Source organism: Stegodyphus dumicola, chromosome 3, assembly GCF_044657685.1.
Source record: "Stegodyphus dumicola isolate Sdum_Otavi_A_Nest chromosome 3, ASM4465768v1".
NCBI classification, from domain to species: Eukaryota; Metazoa; Arthropoda; class Arachnida; order Araneae; family Eresidae; genus Stegodyphus; species Stegodyphus dumicola.
Window position 1 is genome coordinate 81,129,967 of NC_140770.1, and position 18,998 is coordinate 81,148,964.

At 33.7% G+C, this 18,998-nt stretch overlaps 1 protein-coding gene across 1 annotated transcript in view; it reads left to right on the forward strand.

The window, feature by feature from the left end:
* The window catches only part of LOC118195786 (neuroligin-4, X-linked-like), a 291,903-nt gene that overhangs the window by 50,551 nt on the left and 222,354 nt on the right, over nucleotides 1-18,998 (forward strand). The window contains exon 2 of the mRNA XM_035367112.2: nucleotides 11,396-11,581. Within this exon, the coding sequence (XP_035223003.2) occupies nucleotides 11,396-11,581 (186 nt within the window). The remainder of the gene's footprint in view (nucleotides 1-11,395; nucleotides 11,582-18,998) is intronic.

Genomic DNA, 18,998 nt, shown 5'->3' on the forward strand with positions numbered 1-18,998 from the left:
GCTTCTCGATACACTGCCTACATCGTTATGCATAATACTATTATAAAGTTTGCATTCACATTTCTTCAGTTGGGCTTTGCATTCTGTGTCATGTTGCTCATTAATCAGTACATAATACATTACATATTACATTGCATATTATGATACATATGACACTATTACGATTACATTACATATTACATTATACGAGGGCCATCCAGGAAGTAGATTACGTTTCCGTCTGTGTCCGCTAGGGGCGGGGCTAGCGCGGCCATTTTGGGGTCAGAGCGTTGCGCAGCTCAGTCTGCATCTAGCCGTGCTAGTGAGAGGTTCGTGCTGTGCTCCGTTCAGATACTGTGACGGTTTGAAATGTCTGCGTTAATTGAAAATCCCGCGAGGTGCGCTCAGTAATAAGGTTTCTGACTGCAAAAAACTGTAAACCGATAGAAATCTATCGGCAGCTTCGTGAAGTGTATGGGGACAACATTATCACTGAAGGTGGAGTGCGTCAGTGGGTCATAAGATTTCAAAATGGCCGAACCAATGTTCACGACGAAGATCGAAGTGGGAGACCCAGCATAGTGACCGCCGAACTTCTCGAAAAAGTCGATGCTAAAGTCCGTGAAAATCGAAATTTCACAATAACGGAACTTTCTTTGAGTTTTCCACAAATTTCGCGAAGTTTGTTGCACGAAATCATCAGCGAAAAGCTTGGTTACCACAAGTTTTGTGCAAGATGGAAGGCAAGAAGAGGTAACGAAGTGGTTGAAGGCGCAGGCGGCCGAATTTTTCGACGAAGGAATTTCCAAGCTCGTACATCGCTACGATAAATGCCTTAATTTGTATGGTGACTATGTAGAAAAGTAGTATTTGAGTGTGGCTTTCATCTGTATATAATAAAATTTGTTTCCTATACTTTGTTTATTTTTTTATTCCAAAACGTAATCTACTTTCTGGATAGCCCTCGTATATTATGATACATATAACACTATTACGACTACATTACATATTACATTACATATTATGATACATATGACAATATTACGACTACATTACATATTACATTATATATTATGATACATATGACACTATTACGATTACATTACATATTACATTATATATTATGATACATATGACACTATTACAATTACATTACATATTACATTATTTATTATGATACATATGACACTAATACGATTGCATTACATATTACATTATATATTATGATACATATGACACTATTACGATTACATTGCATATTACGATACTTGGCTTACGTATTAGATAATGTACTACATATCAAATTAACAAGATAGTTTATCAGTACATACTACACTACATATTTTATATTGCGATACATGGTTTACACATTACATTATATTCTACACATCAGATTGACAAGACAAAATAACGCCTTACCTTAACATTACATTAACTTCCCAATACTTATTACATTAATTTTCTTTCTTAATATACCGTATAGCAACGGAAACAGAAAACGTAAACAACGGATGTTCTCTTCTAAGCACAGATGTTCTGATTCGTAACAGCATGAGATCGCTAATGGGGCAGTGTTCCCGATAATGGAACACCCAGGTTTATTCAATGGTTCTGCGTTGGGTTTTTGTCTGAAAGATTAAAAAACAAATATAGAATAGATAATTTGGAGTACAGCCAGCAAAATTATGCCTAAATTTTTTTCCAAATAAAATTTTTTATATCATTAAAAAAATAGAGAAAATTACTTGAAAAAAGATGGATTTTAATAACACATAATAAATGAAAATGCTGTGTCTCTTTGTGATATGCTGCTATCTACTATTTAAAAAGAAAAGTTCAAAGTATATTATAAAGACATTTTTATCTATTTACGGTTGAATTTAAAGGTTTCAGAAGCGATTCAATTTGGGTGTTCCATGTAGTAGAACACTGAGCCGCAAAGGGCAGATATCTCTTGCCCAATTAAAATAATTGTAAACCAAAGCGTTTTTGACATCCTTCCTTCTTCCTCTGAACTGATGCGTCACTTTTGCTTGTGCTTTCCTCCTGGCCAGATGCTTTGCTGCAATCATCTATGCGCTGCTATAATCCCTTCTGACGACATAGTATCAAACTTGTAATTGTTCTGAAGATAGGCACTATTGGATTGCCAAGTGGATTTTGGAAAAAAAATGTGAATTTAAATAAATATGAAATTTAATCCGGCTCGACTGCTTCTTCTTCAAAATGGATGGACGCTCTAAGCATCAAGTATCTACGCTAAGCAACATTGCTACTCTTCTAAATCTCAGTGGTCTTACATCAGTGCATCCAAAATTGAGTTTTTATTACGTTTTTTAGAGCGACATGATTGGATTACGTGCTACTAACCTTAATGAAACATTTATTACTAAGTTAGATTTCTGTAAATTACTATCTCCAATTTCATCATTATAAAAATTAGATATCATAGAGTAATCAAATATGTTGTCCTTTCATTACATTCATATATATGTATATGTGTATCGGAAGTACAAGTAAGTTTCCGCCTTCTATTATCAAAAATTGGACATTTATTGTTAAACGACAGTACGTTATATTTTAATCAAAGTATCCTCCATGGCTAGCCAATACGTTTTTCCATCTTTCTGGCAGGCATAGGGATACCGCGTCGGAAGAATGCTTCATCTTTTGAAGCCATTCACCAATCACCCCAATTTTTGGTATCTTCATATGATGTGAAACGCTGCTCAGACAGGCCATGCGTCATCAATCGAAACGAGTAAAAATTTTCACCTGAGTATCTCCGAGTAGATTTTGATAGGCGCCGCAAGATGTAGATGAGCGTTATCATGCAGGAGAACAATTTTGTCATATCTGGAGTAGTGGCAAAAGCATTTTTTTATTGTTCAGCTGTCTTATCAGTTCTGTTCGGTAGAGGGCCTCAGTAATGGTTTTGTTCGGTTTGAGCAACTCACAATACATTACATCAAGTTGATCCATGAAATTTCGACTTGGCTGTGAATGTTGAAGTATGGCCAGTTGCGCTCAATGATTTCTTCTTCTTTCGTGTATCGTAGTGGTTCCATTTTTCAATACCAGTGATGACTATGCGATGCGAAACTTTCCTTGCCGCCTGGCAAACGAGTAAAAAATTTTTAATTTCACGAGTAAATTTCACGAGTAAAAATTTCGCTTTCAAAGTTTCTAGGCTTCAGTTCATATGGAACCAAATTTCCTTGTCCTTGAATCATTTCCAATGATTTTAAATGATGCAAATTGCTTATTAAGTCACTCCTAAATTAAGTGCAAGTTCCAACCACGTTTGGCAACGATCTTCATCTAATAATGTTTTCGATTCCGCGTCTTCGTATACTTTCATCCTTTCGCTATATGTTCTTTGTCTTAGACGTCAAAAAGTTTTGAAACCACTCTGGACAATTTTTCTCACTAGGCCAGCCTCACTACGATTTAGTTTTCAGATATGATGCAGTTTAGGTTCCAGGAAAAAGACGTAGCAAAATTAACGTTAGTAATATGGGATTCATGTTTTTTATTTTTTATTTTAAGAATCATGATATAATTCAAAATCTTGGTTCTGTTGAAAATTCTTCTGCTGCTCTTTGAAGAACACTCATAAATTTTCCCCAATTTGTTATATTAACTTTATTATGTTAGTTTTTAGTTCAGCTTTAATGCGCGTACTTCCTCCTGTTAAACAGTTAATTAGCTTTTTTATTTAATTTTTAATTAGTTCTCTTGTGTGTTTGTGCGTATATATATGTGTGATGGTAATGATGATTTGAGAATCATTTAAATGGATGTTGAAGTGCAAAAAATTAAAAGCAGGAACGAAATGTCATGTATTCAGAACGAAATCTTAATTCAGAGTGGGTTAGTTTCGATTTCCATTTCATTATGACTAAATAATTAATAAAGCTCGATTTCGTCAGAGCGTAAAGTAAATATCATCTGATAGGGATTAATCTAGAATAGCCCCAGTCCAGAAAAGTTTATTATAATCTATTGCTATTTTTAGACGACAAACAGAAGTACCCAAATTAAAATTAACAATTAAGGGGTTATTGCTAGTGATGAGTCGGTACTACCGAACCGGGTATTTTGTAACGGATACTTAGTTGTAACGGGTACTGAAAATCGGTACATCCAAGTACCCGTTACTTCAGTACCGAAATCGGTACTTTTCGGTACTCGTTACTCTGCACCGAAACGGGTACTTTTCGGTATTCGTTACTTCTGTACCGAAACGGACACTTTTCGGTATTCGTTACTTCTGTACCGAAACGGGTGCTTTTCGGTATTCGTTACTTTGTAACGAAAATATGCGTTTCTTCCCGGTATTTCGGTATTCGTTACTGGAGGATCGATGAGGGTTCAGCTCATTTCGGTTTTGGTACGAGGTCAGTAGTATCTAGTTGTATTTGCGAAATGGTGATATGCGCTCCTTGTGTCCATGAATGGTCTGCTCCTCAGACACTTCCGTAGTTGACATGTTTTCTGATATTAAAAATCTTACTCCGTACAGATAAAATCAAACACGTGGTGACGTGTCAGAGTTCCTTCAGTGCGCAAAATCGTTAGCTGCGTATTTCGGTACTCCAAATCGTTACTAGGGCACTTCGGTACTCGAAATCATTACTAGCGTACTTTGGTACTCCAAATCGTTACTAGGGTATTCCGGTACAGCAAACCGGTACTAGGGCACTACGTTACAGTAAACAGTTATTCCGGTATTTCGTTACTTCGGTACTCCAAATCGGTACTTGGGTACTCGGTACTTGAAATCGGTTTTCGGTACTTTTCAAAGTAACGGTTACTTGAGTAACGGGTATTTTGTACCGGGTACTTGTCTGTACCCGTTACTCTAGTAACGGGTACAAGAATGTACCGAAGTTGCCCATCACTAGTTATTGCTAATTTAAGTTATAATTTTGATTTACCTATGTTTTTATTTTATGTATATATATAAAGATATTTACATGTATATAAAGATATTTACATACATACACACACACACACACACATATATATATATATATATATATATATATATATATATTTAGAGATATTTAACCCGCGGGAAAGCGCGTGGGGTGTATCATACCGCAACCCTACATAAAAGTGGAATATTCCTAACTTGTGAAACTGAAATTCTGTGCTGCTTTCAGTAGCTGAGTTTCTAGTTGTGGTTGACGTTCAGAACCGCTTTTTCTTTGCCTGCGTGTTTCAAAGATTTATCGGTATTTTGTTGGAACTGGGGTACGACACACCCCACGCGCCTGTCCGCGTAAGTGTTTTTCTGACTGAATATTTAGCTCAGAAATTTATTTCTAGAGTGTAAGAGTAAATATTTCTACTCGCAAGGGATTTGAAAGTACTTGACTTTAAATTCTTAAATATTTCTAACTGCATTATGGTAAAAAGAATGACTCCCTATGAATTGGAGATGCAACGCTTGTGAGATTTATTAGAAATATTTGAAAGCGATGAAGATTGCATTTCGGAAACTAAAGATGAAGCTAGGAATATTTTCTACACTGTTTTGGTTTAGAAAAAGATAAAACATTAATTCCTGATGTTCCTAAAAAAGGAAAAACTGTTCTTATGCTTTCAACATTATGTAACGATCATATTATAGATGATACTATTGGAGAAAATAAAACGTCAGGAATTATATGTTTTATAATATGAATAAAGGAGCAGTGGATATGGGGGATGAAAACTGTCAGCTAATTATTCAATTGCCAAAATAACAAGGAGGTGGCCAATGGTAATTTTCTTTCCTGCACTGAATGCTACTGTAATAAACTTGAATTATATTACTTTCAACTGCTAATCCACCAACCAGAAACAGAAGTCTGTTTTTGAAGGACTTAGCATTACAATTAATGAAAAAATGTCTTGAACAAAGATCAGAGATTAATACTTTACCAAAAAACTGACGTACTGCATGCAAAACAAAAGCAGAAGTTTCGACGAAGAATTAAAACGAATACATGAAATTCGAAACAGCTAAGTATGAAAGATGTGATAAATTTTTTTGCCTTTGCGCCAAGGACAGAAGAACGTGAATGCAATGTTTAAAATGTGAAAACATTCTGTGCCAAGAACACATGAATGTATTTCGTTCAAAGTGTGGAGAAATAAAATAAACATTATGTATTAGAGATGCAATGAAACTTAGAGGCATGATGTTTATTTTTTTATTATTTTCATTTATCTTAATTTTAAGATTATTTTGGAAATTAATTTTTTGAAACCCAATTATTATTCACGTATTTATAATACACGAGAACAAGAAAAACAGCTTTAAAACGAAATAAAATTATTTTTATCGTATTTTAAATATTGGGGTATGTGATAACCCACGCAACCGCTAGAGTAACTTTTCTTGGTGCGACTTCCGCCGGGTTAAGTATATGCATGTGTGTGTGTGATAGACTGGGGAGATTTATTGCGTAGATAAAAGGATGAAACTTGCAGACAAACGTAACCCTAGATACAACATACATTTGATAAAGTAAATCTTGAAACGCATAATCTTATTCGCATATCGTCATTAACAGCGCAGTATCCACCCCACACTTTAGGAAGCTTAGCACATCTTAAGACAATGGATGATACTGAAAAGGGGGCAGGATGTATTGTTTCACATTTAGTTCACTTTTTGTTTACCATTCTTTCCCTGATGTTGTAAGAATGGTATAAGCCATATAATATGTAGCTTATGCTGTAAGCAACTAATTCTAAAACAGCATACATTTGCCATTGTGCAACATTGCATGATTGTAAAATAATAAATATGCATATAGTTGTCGGTTTACCTTAGTTGTTCGCAAACTGAAATAATAATCAACCTTCGTCTTATCTTCGCATTATTTAGCAATCTCTCGCATATTCCTTATTCTGTTTAATTTCTGGAAAATGCGAAGTGTTAATAGTGATTTTTCTCGAATCTTTCAGAAATGAATCGTGAATCCTTTCTTTACTAACAACCCTATGAACAGGATTCTGCGCGTGGCTGCGAATTATATGGTGCAAGCAATGTGATTATAGATTATTATTTAATTTTAGAATTAACATAAAAATTTGTTGCTTTATATTTTATTAAGTAAGTAATTTTAATCATCTTCGACATTCCTCATGATTTCAGGAGAATTTCCCTTATCTCTGTGAGATATTTCAAACCTTTATCTTTCTGTATGAAATATTACGTATTTCAATAAATTTTCAACCTCTTCCTGTTCAGCTTATATAATTATTTAGGCACTAAAGAGGGCATAGTTATTAAAGCGATTACAAATCCGTAGCACACGCAAACATTAATTGAATTTTATACACATTTAATAATTACTCACAACAATATGTGTAATTTTGATTCTGACTGGCTCATAAAGATTAATAATTAATTACCTTTTATGCGTTTTATCTTAAATGTACAAAATTGTACGTTAACGTTTTCAGTATGAAAAGCAACTCAGAAATGAATTAATTTGTAACCGTTCCAATTTTCATTTATGAAGTATCAATAAAATCCTACGTATTGGTACACCATTTTCTAATTTCTCCTAAAAACTGGCAAATTTTGATAAATAGAGTATCAGAGTTCGTCAAGAGTAGATGAATGCATGATTAAGAATCCGAATATTTTTTCTTTGCTGACAAAATCCCTGAACTTTATTCTCAGGTTTATTACTGGTCACAGAAGTAGTTTGAAAGGATTTTCATTCTTCAAGGGCAGTCGGAAAAAAAAAAGTATCCGAAATTCCGTATTTCGAAGAATTATTTTTTTCATTTATCGCCTTCTCTACTGAAGACAGCAATTTCCGGTGTATTTTTCCCCATTTTTTTAACAGGCGCTTTTAATATTTTTTTTTTTTTTACTGGAAAGAATTATTCCTTCTGTATAAAAATTAATAGGATCGACAGTAGGATTCATCAAGTCATCGTAACTGGAAGTGTAAAAGCCCCTTGTATTAACTTACTTTTGTGAAAGATGCTTTTGTCTCCTTCCGCTCTCCTAAACTTCGAAAATTTTTTTCCAGCTCCTCGAAGACGTCACCTATAAATTTCTTTCAGAGTAATACTTTCAGAAGTATTCTCTTGTTATCAAAGGTTCCTGTTTGCCATATTTAATGGCTTTCTTATATTCAATAGTTGTCCTTAGAGTATTATAGTTAGATATTAAACCGTTTTTACCACAAACGCCGTTTATTTACATCGGGGAAAAAAAAAAAAAAAAACTGAATGGTTTCAGATTTTAAATTACGTCCAAATGCGTTTTTTTAACGTTTTTTGTGTTACCTTTATTTATTTATTATCATGCTCTTTGCACTTAAACCATAAAATTCAGCTCAACAGCAATATCGCAAAATAATTTTAAAATGAGCATATCTTTAGAATTTTCCATGCACAGTTCCGCGCGCTGGAAATAAAAGTAGTCCCCTCCCGTAGAGTGTTGCCATTGCTCGCTTTTATATTGTTCAATTTGTTAATAAAAAATTCGTTAAAGTTTTACAAAATATTGAACCGATAATAAAACAAATTCCAAATTTCAAATTTGGTCTTCCAGATGCCCATATTCGCAGTAGCATTACGTCATGCAAATTGGATGGGTCTAGGTACCGTTGTTTTATCACAATGCAAGAAATACACATACATTTATGCAGATTCTTCATTATTTAATTTTTTTAAATATAATACAGGGCGATAGTATTTGGTGGCAACAGTTTGAAAAGTGAAACGGATATTCAGAGTGATTCACTGCAAAATCGCAAAATGAAAACAAAGGTCCTTCAGGGAGAAATCCTCTTTGGACTAATATATTCAAATAACGCGATTTTTTTTCACTTTTTTAATTAAAATATGTTAATATTTTTCAATTTTTTTAATAATTGAATACCGGAATACCTGAATACAATTTCAGCATTCTTGCAGAATTTCGTTCTGATTTTAATATTATAAAATAAAATTTAAAAAAAAAACTGTAAGTAGAATTGTAATGTAATAATTTCGTAATTCCATGATCATACTTTCATGTCATAATAGTTTACATTTTCCCAAAATTATATGCTTGGTTACTATTCAGTAATGTATAATTAGGTATATCTGCAAAATACAGTTAAGAAATTTCTCACCGATTTAAGTAAAAAATTATTATCCTTCAATAGACAACGTCATATAGCTTTACATATGCTTTTAATAGCCCAAGTAACAATTTGGCCAGAACTGTTAGTTTCGTTTTGGTATTTTGCGTCCGTTCACCATAAAATTTTGAATCACTTTTTAAATCGTTGCCACCAAATATTAGAACCCCAATATTATATTTAAAGAAATTAAATAATGAAGAATCTGCATAAATATATGTATGTTTCTCGCATTGTGAAAAACCAAAGATATCCAGAGACCTCAAATTTTGAATAACGTAGTCCTCCACTCGAACTGAATACCGGAATACCTGAATACAATTTCAGCTTTCTTGCAGAGCTTCGTTCTGATTTTAATATCATGAAGTAAAATTTAAAAAAAGGAATTGTAAGTAGAATTGTAATACAATAATTTTGTAATTCCATGATCATATTTTCATATCATAAAAATACTCATTTATCAAAATCACTAGATAGGTCATTTATCAGTAGATAAATTTATCCATATAGATAGACCATAGTATGTTTGTAAACAATTAATTTCAACTTCTTTTAACCTCTTTTCGGCAGAAAACGGCTTCCCAGCTGAAAGCTTTTGGTCTGTCTTCTTTGTTTCCAGCCGTTGAAGACGAGTACAATTTATGTTTCACTTAGATGACTAATACTTCCTAGCTTGGTCACAAAACATTGGTCTTCATACACCACATTATTTTCGACTATGGAATCACCTTTAGACTATGGAAACCTTTTGATTCTCTGGCACCTAAATACTGTATGCATGGCACATTCTGTTCGGATTCGGAGCGGGGAAAAATATAGAGAGCTCCGTCTGCTTCCATTCTTCCACTGTAATCTTCGAAGTTTGTCTTCCAGTTTGTAAGGTGGCTATTCTTGTTTAGACACAAGCAATGTTCTTTAAAAAAATCTCAACATCAAATACCTTACTAGATTCTGTGCTAGTAATCTTAACAAAACCCTTCTTAGCAGAAAATCCTCACTTCTGCCACGTGCCGTCGAAGCAACAGCAATATCAATCATTATTACTTCCATTTTCAGCAACTGCTTCTAAAACAGTTTCATACTATCTTCACAAGTTTCTCTTACTTCCTGCGGTAAGAGAGTATTATATTTAGAAGATTTTGCAGGGGGCGGTAGAAGATTCATATCACCACAAAGCATTCTTGCCGTATGTTGAAAATATAATTTTCCCACAGTTTTGAAGAAAAAGAAATTATATTAACAAAACGCACATTCTATTTGAAATTTAATAGTTTCACCACAGTTATTTTCACTTTTACACAATCGTCCTGTTTTTTTTCACATTTTAAACATCTCATAAATTCAAAGAACACAGAAGCTAAAATATTAGTATCCATGATTACATTTTTAACACGAGATGTTTCATTTGAATCTAAAACATCCGAATTATCTAATTCATTTTCACTAGCTGATGAATTAATAATATTTGAATGATCAGCTCAATTTTCTTCTAGGGCTTCTTCATATTCACTCCTTTGTTTACCTTTGCTTTTATTATAATTTCCTTTACTCTTTTTAAAGACTATTGCATTTGATCTAGGTATGGCTAAAACTAGTTAAATAAAGGAAATAATACGTTAAGTGTGCTCAGTTTTAATATGACGCAAGAGAAAAGAGCAAATGTTTCAAAATCCAAAGCGTGCATTTGCGAAAGCTCTAAGCGCAGGCAAACTGAAATTTAGCGAACTGTCTCATATACAGTGAGATTTCTTATCAGCGAAAACATAACCTTGAGACTTACCGCGGGGTACAGATTAAACGTTTCAAATGAAATCAAACTCTGTGCAGTAAAATATAAACAAAGTGCAATGTGCACAGTTTCATCACTTTAAATGAGCAGAACAAGGATTTTCAGTTTATCTTAGTAAGAAAACTGAACATTTACAAAATAAACTGAAAAAAAAAAAAAAAAAAACTGAAAAAATAGAAACGTTGTTATGTTAATAGTTAACACTGCGTCTAAAATTCTAAACAAATGATACTATGCTACTTTTAGAATTTTTGTAAATTTGCTGTTGAATTGTATATGTGTAAATTCGAAGAAAATGATGCTTAAACATAAAGCTAAGAAGACAGAAAAAAAAAAAGTAGGCAGGAGTGAGTGCAACAGCAGACTGGTGGACTGTGAGCTCAGACGACAGCGTAGGAAAAAAGAAAAAAGAAAAAAACTGTAACCCTTTTGGGTAACTGTTAAAATCCGAAACCTTTCAGATTTTTCTTTTTCTTTTCAGGTTTCTTGCCGGCTGTCGATCGCTCTGCTCGCGGTAATTATGGCCTGATGGATCAAGTAGCGGCTCTTCACTGGATTCAAGACAACATCGCAGAATTTGGTGGAGATCCGAATAACGTTACAGTCTTTGGACAAGGACATGGTGCTGCTTGCGTTAATCTTCTGATGTTGTCTCCAATGGCTAAAGGTTTGTTAATTATAGTTTCTATATATTTACCTAATAGCTGAAGCCTTTTATATCTTCAGTTTTGCCAATTTGCATGAATTGATCACAATGAGATTCAAAGTTAACCTGCAAAGATGAATGATAAAAATTACATATAAATTTAGTTATTTAAAAGGCATAAATAACTTATGAAAGATATGACCATTTTTTAAATTTCTTTCAAAAGAATCTATATGTCAAAACTAAATTCCCAATTTGCATTTCATAAGAATGGAAGAATATGCGAAATTTTTGTGCTACACTCATTACATTTTCGTAAAACATAAAGCGTGGCATTTCTTAGCAACTTTTTTGGTGAGAAGGAAAAATATTTAACTCTAAAGAAAACGTGCTCATAGTTCTTCCTGAAACATTCGAATAACACTGATCTTTTCCTAGAAATTTTCAGTAGTCTTCTGAATATGTAATTTTAGAAATATTCTCCCTTTCCTGTGCGAGAGGTTCAACAAATTCTTTAATGTTTTAAAGCGAAAGCGATGTCGTTCTAGCCAAGCGCAAAACGTATAGGAGATCAATAGAAACACGATACACGAAGAAGCAAGAAATTCAGTGGCAAGGTATATTTCTAGAAAAGTTTGCACGCATATTTAAAGATTTCCCTAATTTTGCGAAGTTCCAAATTAAATTCTCAAATTAAGTTAAAACTGAGTTTTCTGGCTGCAAGTGTGCTAGAAGCACGCTGACTGTAAATTCTGAACGTTTTCGGAAGCAGGAGGGAAAAATATATATGCGTATGAGAATAATAATGTTCTTTAAAATATGAACTTAGAAATCCTTCCATGTGAAACGCATGCAAAATAGCTTGAAAGAATTATTTTATTTTTATTATTAACAAATAGTCTTTTACGTAGCATTACTATGTTAACTATACAACGTAAATAATATTGTTACTACTGTGCACTTAATTACAAACTAGCGTTATCATGGTTACTACTAAATATGCATAACACCATAATATTTATGCATCGTTAATGTGTAAATGTGTAATACTATCTAATGCATTTCCTATAGGTTAAAAACTTTACTCAGACATTTTAGGGCACTCTGTAGTCTAAAAAATTGAAAATAAAAAATATACCGAACTTGTGATGAATCATACAATTTTAGTTAAATGCACTCACTAAAATGTAAAAATTAGTTATTTTAGCTACCTAAATATTCTTGGTTAAACGGTGCTAAAACTAAAACAGTGCAATCCCTGTACACAAACTAGAAATAATGTGTAATAAATGACATCTGAAAGAATGATTAACATTAAATTTAATTATTTTTTTTCTTCGATAGTCTTAATTTATAATGCGCCATTGTTAGCAGCCGTAGTACTTTAGTTTTAGTCCCATGTAAGGAACGATAGAATTGTCCAAAAAGTAATCAGAAAGAGTATCCTGGGCCAACTAGAAGTTCCAAGGGGTGCAGCATCTCTGGCATTGACAGGTTTGGAGCTGTTAAGTACGTAAATAGTCGATTTCTTGTCAGCCGCGTGTAAGTTGTTACAGAATGTCTATTACTTGCGAAATGAACTGTTGTTTGTACATTGCGTAAATACAGAGGGTTATCAAGCAATGATATGCAAAGAGGTTTTGAGGCAAATTTGAAAAAATTCACAATCGAGAATGATACAAAAACCTGCAGCAAGTTTACTTTAAGGAAAGCACGAGTATTTGGGTAGTAAAAAATGCTCAGAAGAAGGTATGGTCAACGTCTCATACATTGGATAATGCGCGAGAATATAATAAATACATTTCTGAATGACGTCAGCGTTTTATAATGATAATAGATCAGTTAGGACTACCAAAATTCATTGTGGATGAAATTATCACGACAGATTTGCACATGCGGAAAGTTTATGCCAAAGAAATGCCTATGACTGAAAAAAAAAGGAAGACTCGCTTATCGATTACATTTGACCGTACGAGAAATGATCTTGACTTCTCCATATCCCCTAAAATATTCAGAAAAATAGAATTCGGCTATATTAATTAATTTTTCTTTTCCGTACATTTAATTAAAACAATAATATTGTTTAAAAAATATGAATTTTGTTTTTATAAATTGTCTCGAAACATTACTAAAGTGAAATAGCCTACTGACATCTTAAACATTAAAATTAAAATTTCTTGCTTAAAATAAACATGAAAATACTAACCACTACCACCTCACATAAACCAGCCCTTGTCCAATGTAATTGCCTTGCTTTGAGATGTGTGCAACTCGCAAATGTACAAAAAAGTAATATATTATTGATATCACTTATTAAGATATCCCCACTAATTAAAGAGCTCCTAACTAAATAACAATAAATTTCAAAATTTGGTGAAAAATGATATTTTTCAGTGATTTATTTGAATGGGCATAATCATTAATTTTACCAAACTATTTCGTTTTTATCTGTGCATCAACTAGAAAAGAAGATGATATAAAGTAGGGACAATAGGAACTCAGTATTTAAATCTTAGAAAGTAACCTTTTAAAAGAATCCATGCCATAAAATATTGAATTCTAGTGAAAAAGAAATTACTGCTTTATTTCATAGCAAATTTTTAGTTTCCCGAGATAAGTTTGTTTTCATCTGCGTATTAATGAAAAGAGAAGATATTGAAGATTTTTATTAAGCAAGGAGGAGCAAAAATGAGCATTTAAATCTTAGGAAATGAGTATTTAATGTACTGAAATCTATTTAGAGACTTTATAAAAATAAAAATTTTTAATTATAGTAAGGTTTTGACATAATAATAATAATTTAGAAGATACGTAAAACTAAGTTTAATTACATTAGGTATTTTAAGAATGTGTCAGCAGTATGCATCGAAAAAAGGCGTCAGAGAATTAAATAACGCCTTTATTGATATAATCCAATCATTTTATAGCCTTTTATACTTTGCAGCAAATGCCAATAATTGCCAATCAGCATGTTACAGCAATAACAACAAAATGCAGGAACAAGCCCAAAGGAGAACAAAAAATAATTATAATTAAGCATGTATGTATGAAACAAATTTATCAAAAATTATTGTTGAAAATGACTGCGTGGAAAAATGCAGAACGCACGCAAGTGTTACAAAGGTGTCGTATGAAAGTTAACATGGAAGATACTTTTGTTGAATAAAACATTTTAAACTATTGGGTGATGGCTATGATTTTTGTCACACTTTCCAACAGAGGTTTTAAAGGTTTCTTAGGCTGTAATCACACACCCATTTATTTCGGCCGAACATCTGATTTCAAACAATTTTCCTACTTGATTTACCGTTGAAATAAAGACGCATGATTTTTTTCAATCCTTTTGCAAAAAGTTGTAAATTGTTTATTTTCAACCAATCAGCTATCAGCATCGAACTTATCATAGTCATCATTTACATTTAATATTTACGAAAACAAACCCCAACTTGTGATTAAAATCCTTATACAGAATGCTTGTTAAAAAATTCACAGCACATTGCCAAATCGAAAGGTTTAGAATTAAAATTTATATTATTGCGAAATGTACAGGCGTAAGATAACTTCCCCGCAAAGCAGTTTTAGGATTGCCATAAAATGACAAAGGAGTGCAAGGTTGCCATATTTGGCTCAAAATCGCCCATTTGGCGACATTTGGCGATATACCATTTGGCGATATACCATGGCGATATACCATGGTTGGAGAACCTTGTGGAACGCATTCTTACCGGTTTAGCCCAGAATGTTCCCGAACACAAGCCAAAAGCTATATAAGCCCTGCTGGTCCGCAGTCAGTTAGTGCGTCTCTCATCGAGTGTGTGTATGCTTCGTCTAGCGAGCTGATATCAGTCATTGAGCGAGTGTCTCGAAGTCTATCGCCGAGGCGGTCGTCGAGTGCATCGAGAGAGTCCATCGTCGAATTTTGTCTTAGACTGTGCTGAGTCGAGAGCTATACTCTTCGGGCATCGTCGAGCGCATCGTGTGGAGAGTCTCGAGAGTACGTGGAGTTCCGAGAACAACCAAGCAGAGTTGGGAGCTGTACTCGGGTGCTTTGCAGTGAAGCTGTCTCCACCGTTATTGCCTGACAGTGTGAAGGCTGTGTAACTGATTGTTCCAACGTGTTTATAGAAGATCTCCGACGACTGTAAAAAGTGTTATTGGAGCTGTCCTGATTAACGTTGGCTAAATAAAGTGCGTTCCGATACTTCATCAAGTGTCGTCGTTATTCACTCCAAATCCATAAACTCCGTACGAACGCGAACGAAGAAAATAACGCAAAAGCTGGTGTCAGAAAAGATAAAAACGTAACAATATTTTGTATGACCATCCTACAACCAAAGTCCCCGTAATAAAATATTCTTTATACCTTATGGATTTAAAATTTTAAGCTTCGTAACCTTGAGAGCAAATTAAAATTCCGTTTTCCTTAAAAGAGCATTCGTTATTATAGACAGCTGATACATTAAATGTAATTTTAACTTCCTAAAAATATTTCAAATAAAAATTTGGAAAACTTATTTTAAACAGATAAAATATTTTAATTTCTGAAATTTTTAGTTTTACAGTGATTGCGTAAAATATTTCACCAACTGATTGATATATCCTCAGCTACGGAAATATTTCGCATAAAATTATTTTCGTTGTTTTAAAGAGTTTAATAGAAGGAAATACTTGTCTAAGATCAGTGATAAAGGAAGTTATACCTGCCGCCTCCTTATCCAACATCCTTTATACATCCGAACTAAAAACTGTCACTGTATTAAATACATTAACAGAAATTTTAGTAAACGTAAAACAAAGAATTAAGATATGTTAATTTTTTTTATATTAAAGATAAAAATAATCTATTTAAATATTTATAAAATTAAAGATATAAGTTTTCAAGTTTGAAGTCAGTGAGGAGTGTCGTTTCTAGTACAAAACAAAAGTGAAAAAACAATTATACTTACAATTAAGTGTATGCAGGTACGGAAACTATGATTTCGAGTTTTCCAGTTAAAACGACTTTAAGGTCAACTAATTTGTATATTTATTTATATAAAAACATACCAATGGCTGCATGGTGCATTGAAGTTATATTTTAGAACACTCTGTAAGATATTTAAATTCAAGTGGTATGGTCGATAAATAAACTAATTTACAAAATTCCTGTATATGAAATCGAAGCACTAATGCTGACTTAAGCGTAATTATTATATGAGACGTACACTTCTTTGAATAATTTAATGTAAATATCTTACTTCGAATTATTCAAATACAGCTACGAATTAACTTAGATACTGCCTTTCAGATGCTAATTTCTATAATAATATGCAAATAATGTACACACGAAATAAGGAATAAAACCCGCTGTTAACAGATTCTGAGTTTGATATAAAAAGTGAAAGAGAAAGTATTTAAGGATAGAAAATATTTTTCGTGTAGATGTCATTTCAAAAAAATATTTTTACTAGCGTGTTTTTACGTGGTGGACAGGAAATCCTGGTTTCAGGAACTTTCATGTTGTTTCTTCGCAAACATTCTTTTAAATTTATAATGCTAAACTTTTTGCAAAACTTATCATAAAACTGTATTCTAATACGTTTTATTTAACTTCGAATAAATCTTCTTTTAAGTATTTTATGAAATTCATAGAATGCCGTATTACTGAATTAATTGCTTTCGCTTTACAAACATAGCTTTTCCACTTTCATGTCCTTCTACGTTAGTATGACTTCAATCACTATTGCAGTCTGACAGGTATTGTCATTTGATGCTACAAGCCTTTATTATCTATGTGGCCAGCTAATTACCACTCTTCAAAGATATATACAAAGAGTAGAGATTTTTTTAAATTTATCTTTAACATTAAAACCATCCATAAGTGAAATCTGAGCGATTTAAATGTTATATATACACTCTCTTTTGCAAAAACATCGAAGCACCAAGAAGGACTTTTGAAATCGTGAGGAAATTTGGTATGCAAAAACATTTTGATCGGCATGCAAATGATCAAAGTTTCAACGCAAATGAACAGGAATTGCCATCATAGCGCGCATTTCTAGTGCGCAATTTGCAAAGTATAAAACAAGTAACAGAGGCGGAAAATTTATCGTTTTTTGTTGCTGCCATTGTAATTCCGTAAAGAAACAACCAAAGATGCCATTACGACGATATCGAAGACCTTACAGACAACTAAACGACTTCGAACGTGGTCGCATTGTACTGGGTGGTCATACTAAGGAATAGACGGCCATCTGCAGCGTATAGACACTGATGTGCAAAGATTTTGGCAGCAATGGTTATTACAAGGAAATTGCTTTGGAAGGCCAAGGATCACAAATGCTAGGCAAGATAGGATGATTGTTCGCGAGGTCCGAATCGCCCCAAAGGTATCATTGTCGACTATGCGGAGTTACGCTCACAGAGGCCTTTGAAACGTTTGCCTTTGACCCCACAACATCGGCAGAGTCGTCTGGACTGGTGCCGCAGCCAATCATCATGGCTGTCATCAGACTGGCATCGTATAGTGTTCAGCGATGAATCCCGTTTCACTCTCTAAGCAGATGAGCACCGTGTTCGTGTCTGAAGAGGACAGGGCCAACGGTCCCGATGTTTACAAAGGCATACAGCCATAACCCCTGGTGTGATGGTGTAGGAAGCTATTTCTTATGACAGCAGGTCATCTTTAGTCATCCTCCGTACATCTTTAATAGCTCAACGAATGTTGATACCATTCTGCGGCCGGTTGCATTACCCTTCATGGCACGTCATCCCGTGGCCATTTTCGAACAAGATAATACCAGGCCACATACCGCTTACATATCTCTGGACTGTCTCATTGCGTTTGGCCAAGGAAGGTCTGGTGACCTTCCTTGGCCAGCAAGGTAACCAAACCTTTCACCAATCGAGCATGTCTGGGGCATGGTAGGCCCCCAGATTCGTGCACCACGAAATATCGCAGATCTGGAGCGACAACTGATGAATGCCTGGCAGAATGTGTCGCAGGATGACATAAAGAGCCTCTACCACTCCTTGCCTCGACGAATTCAAGCATGCATTGGCGCTACGGGCGGTTCGACCAACTACTCATTTGGACACTCAATGGGGGATTGTGAGCCGTGAACAGGTACTACGACCTTGAATTTTCAATCATTTTATTATCTATATATGAGCTATACACATATTCAATTTCATCAAAAACAACCATTTCCTTCATGGTGCTTCTATTTTTATTTTTTTTTAATAGAGTGTATATATATAGTGTTTAATAGTTTATATGTAAAATTTATTTTACACTAAGGAGGAAAAAAGATATGACTATGGTGTAAACGGATATTCCATAAATAGTTATTCCTTCATACCCCATCATCTAGGATGACACTGACAGTCCAGAAGAGAATCGAAAACACCCTTGTATAGTGGGTAATCCCTTGTATATCAAAATAATGTAACAACTTTC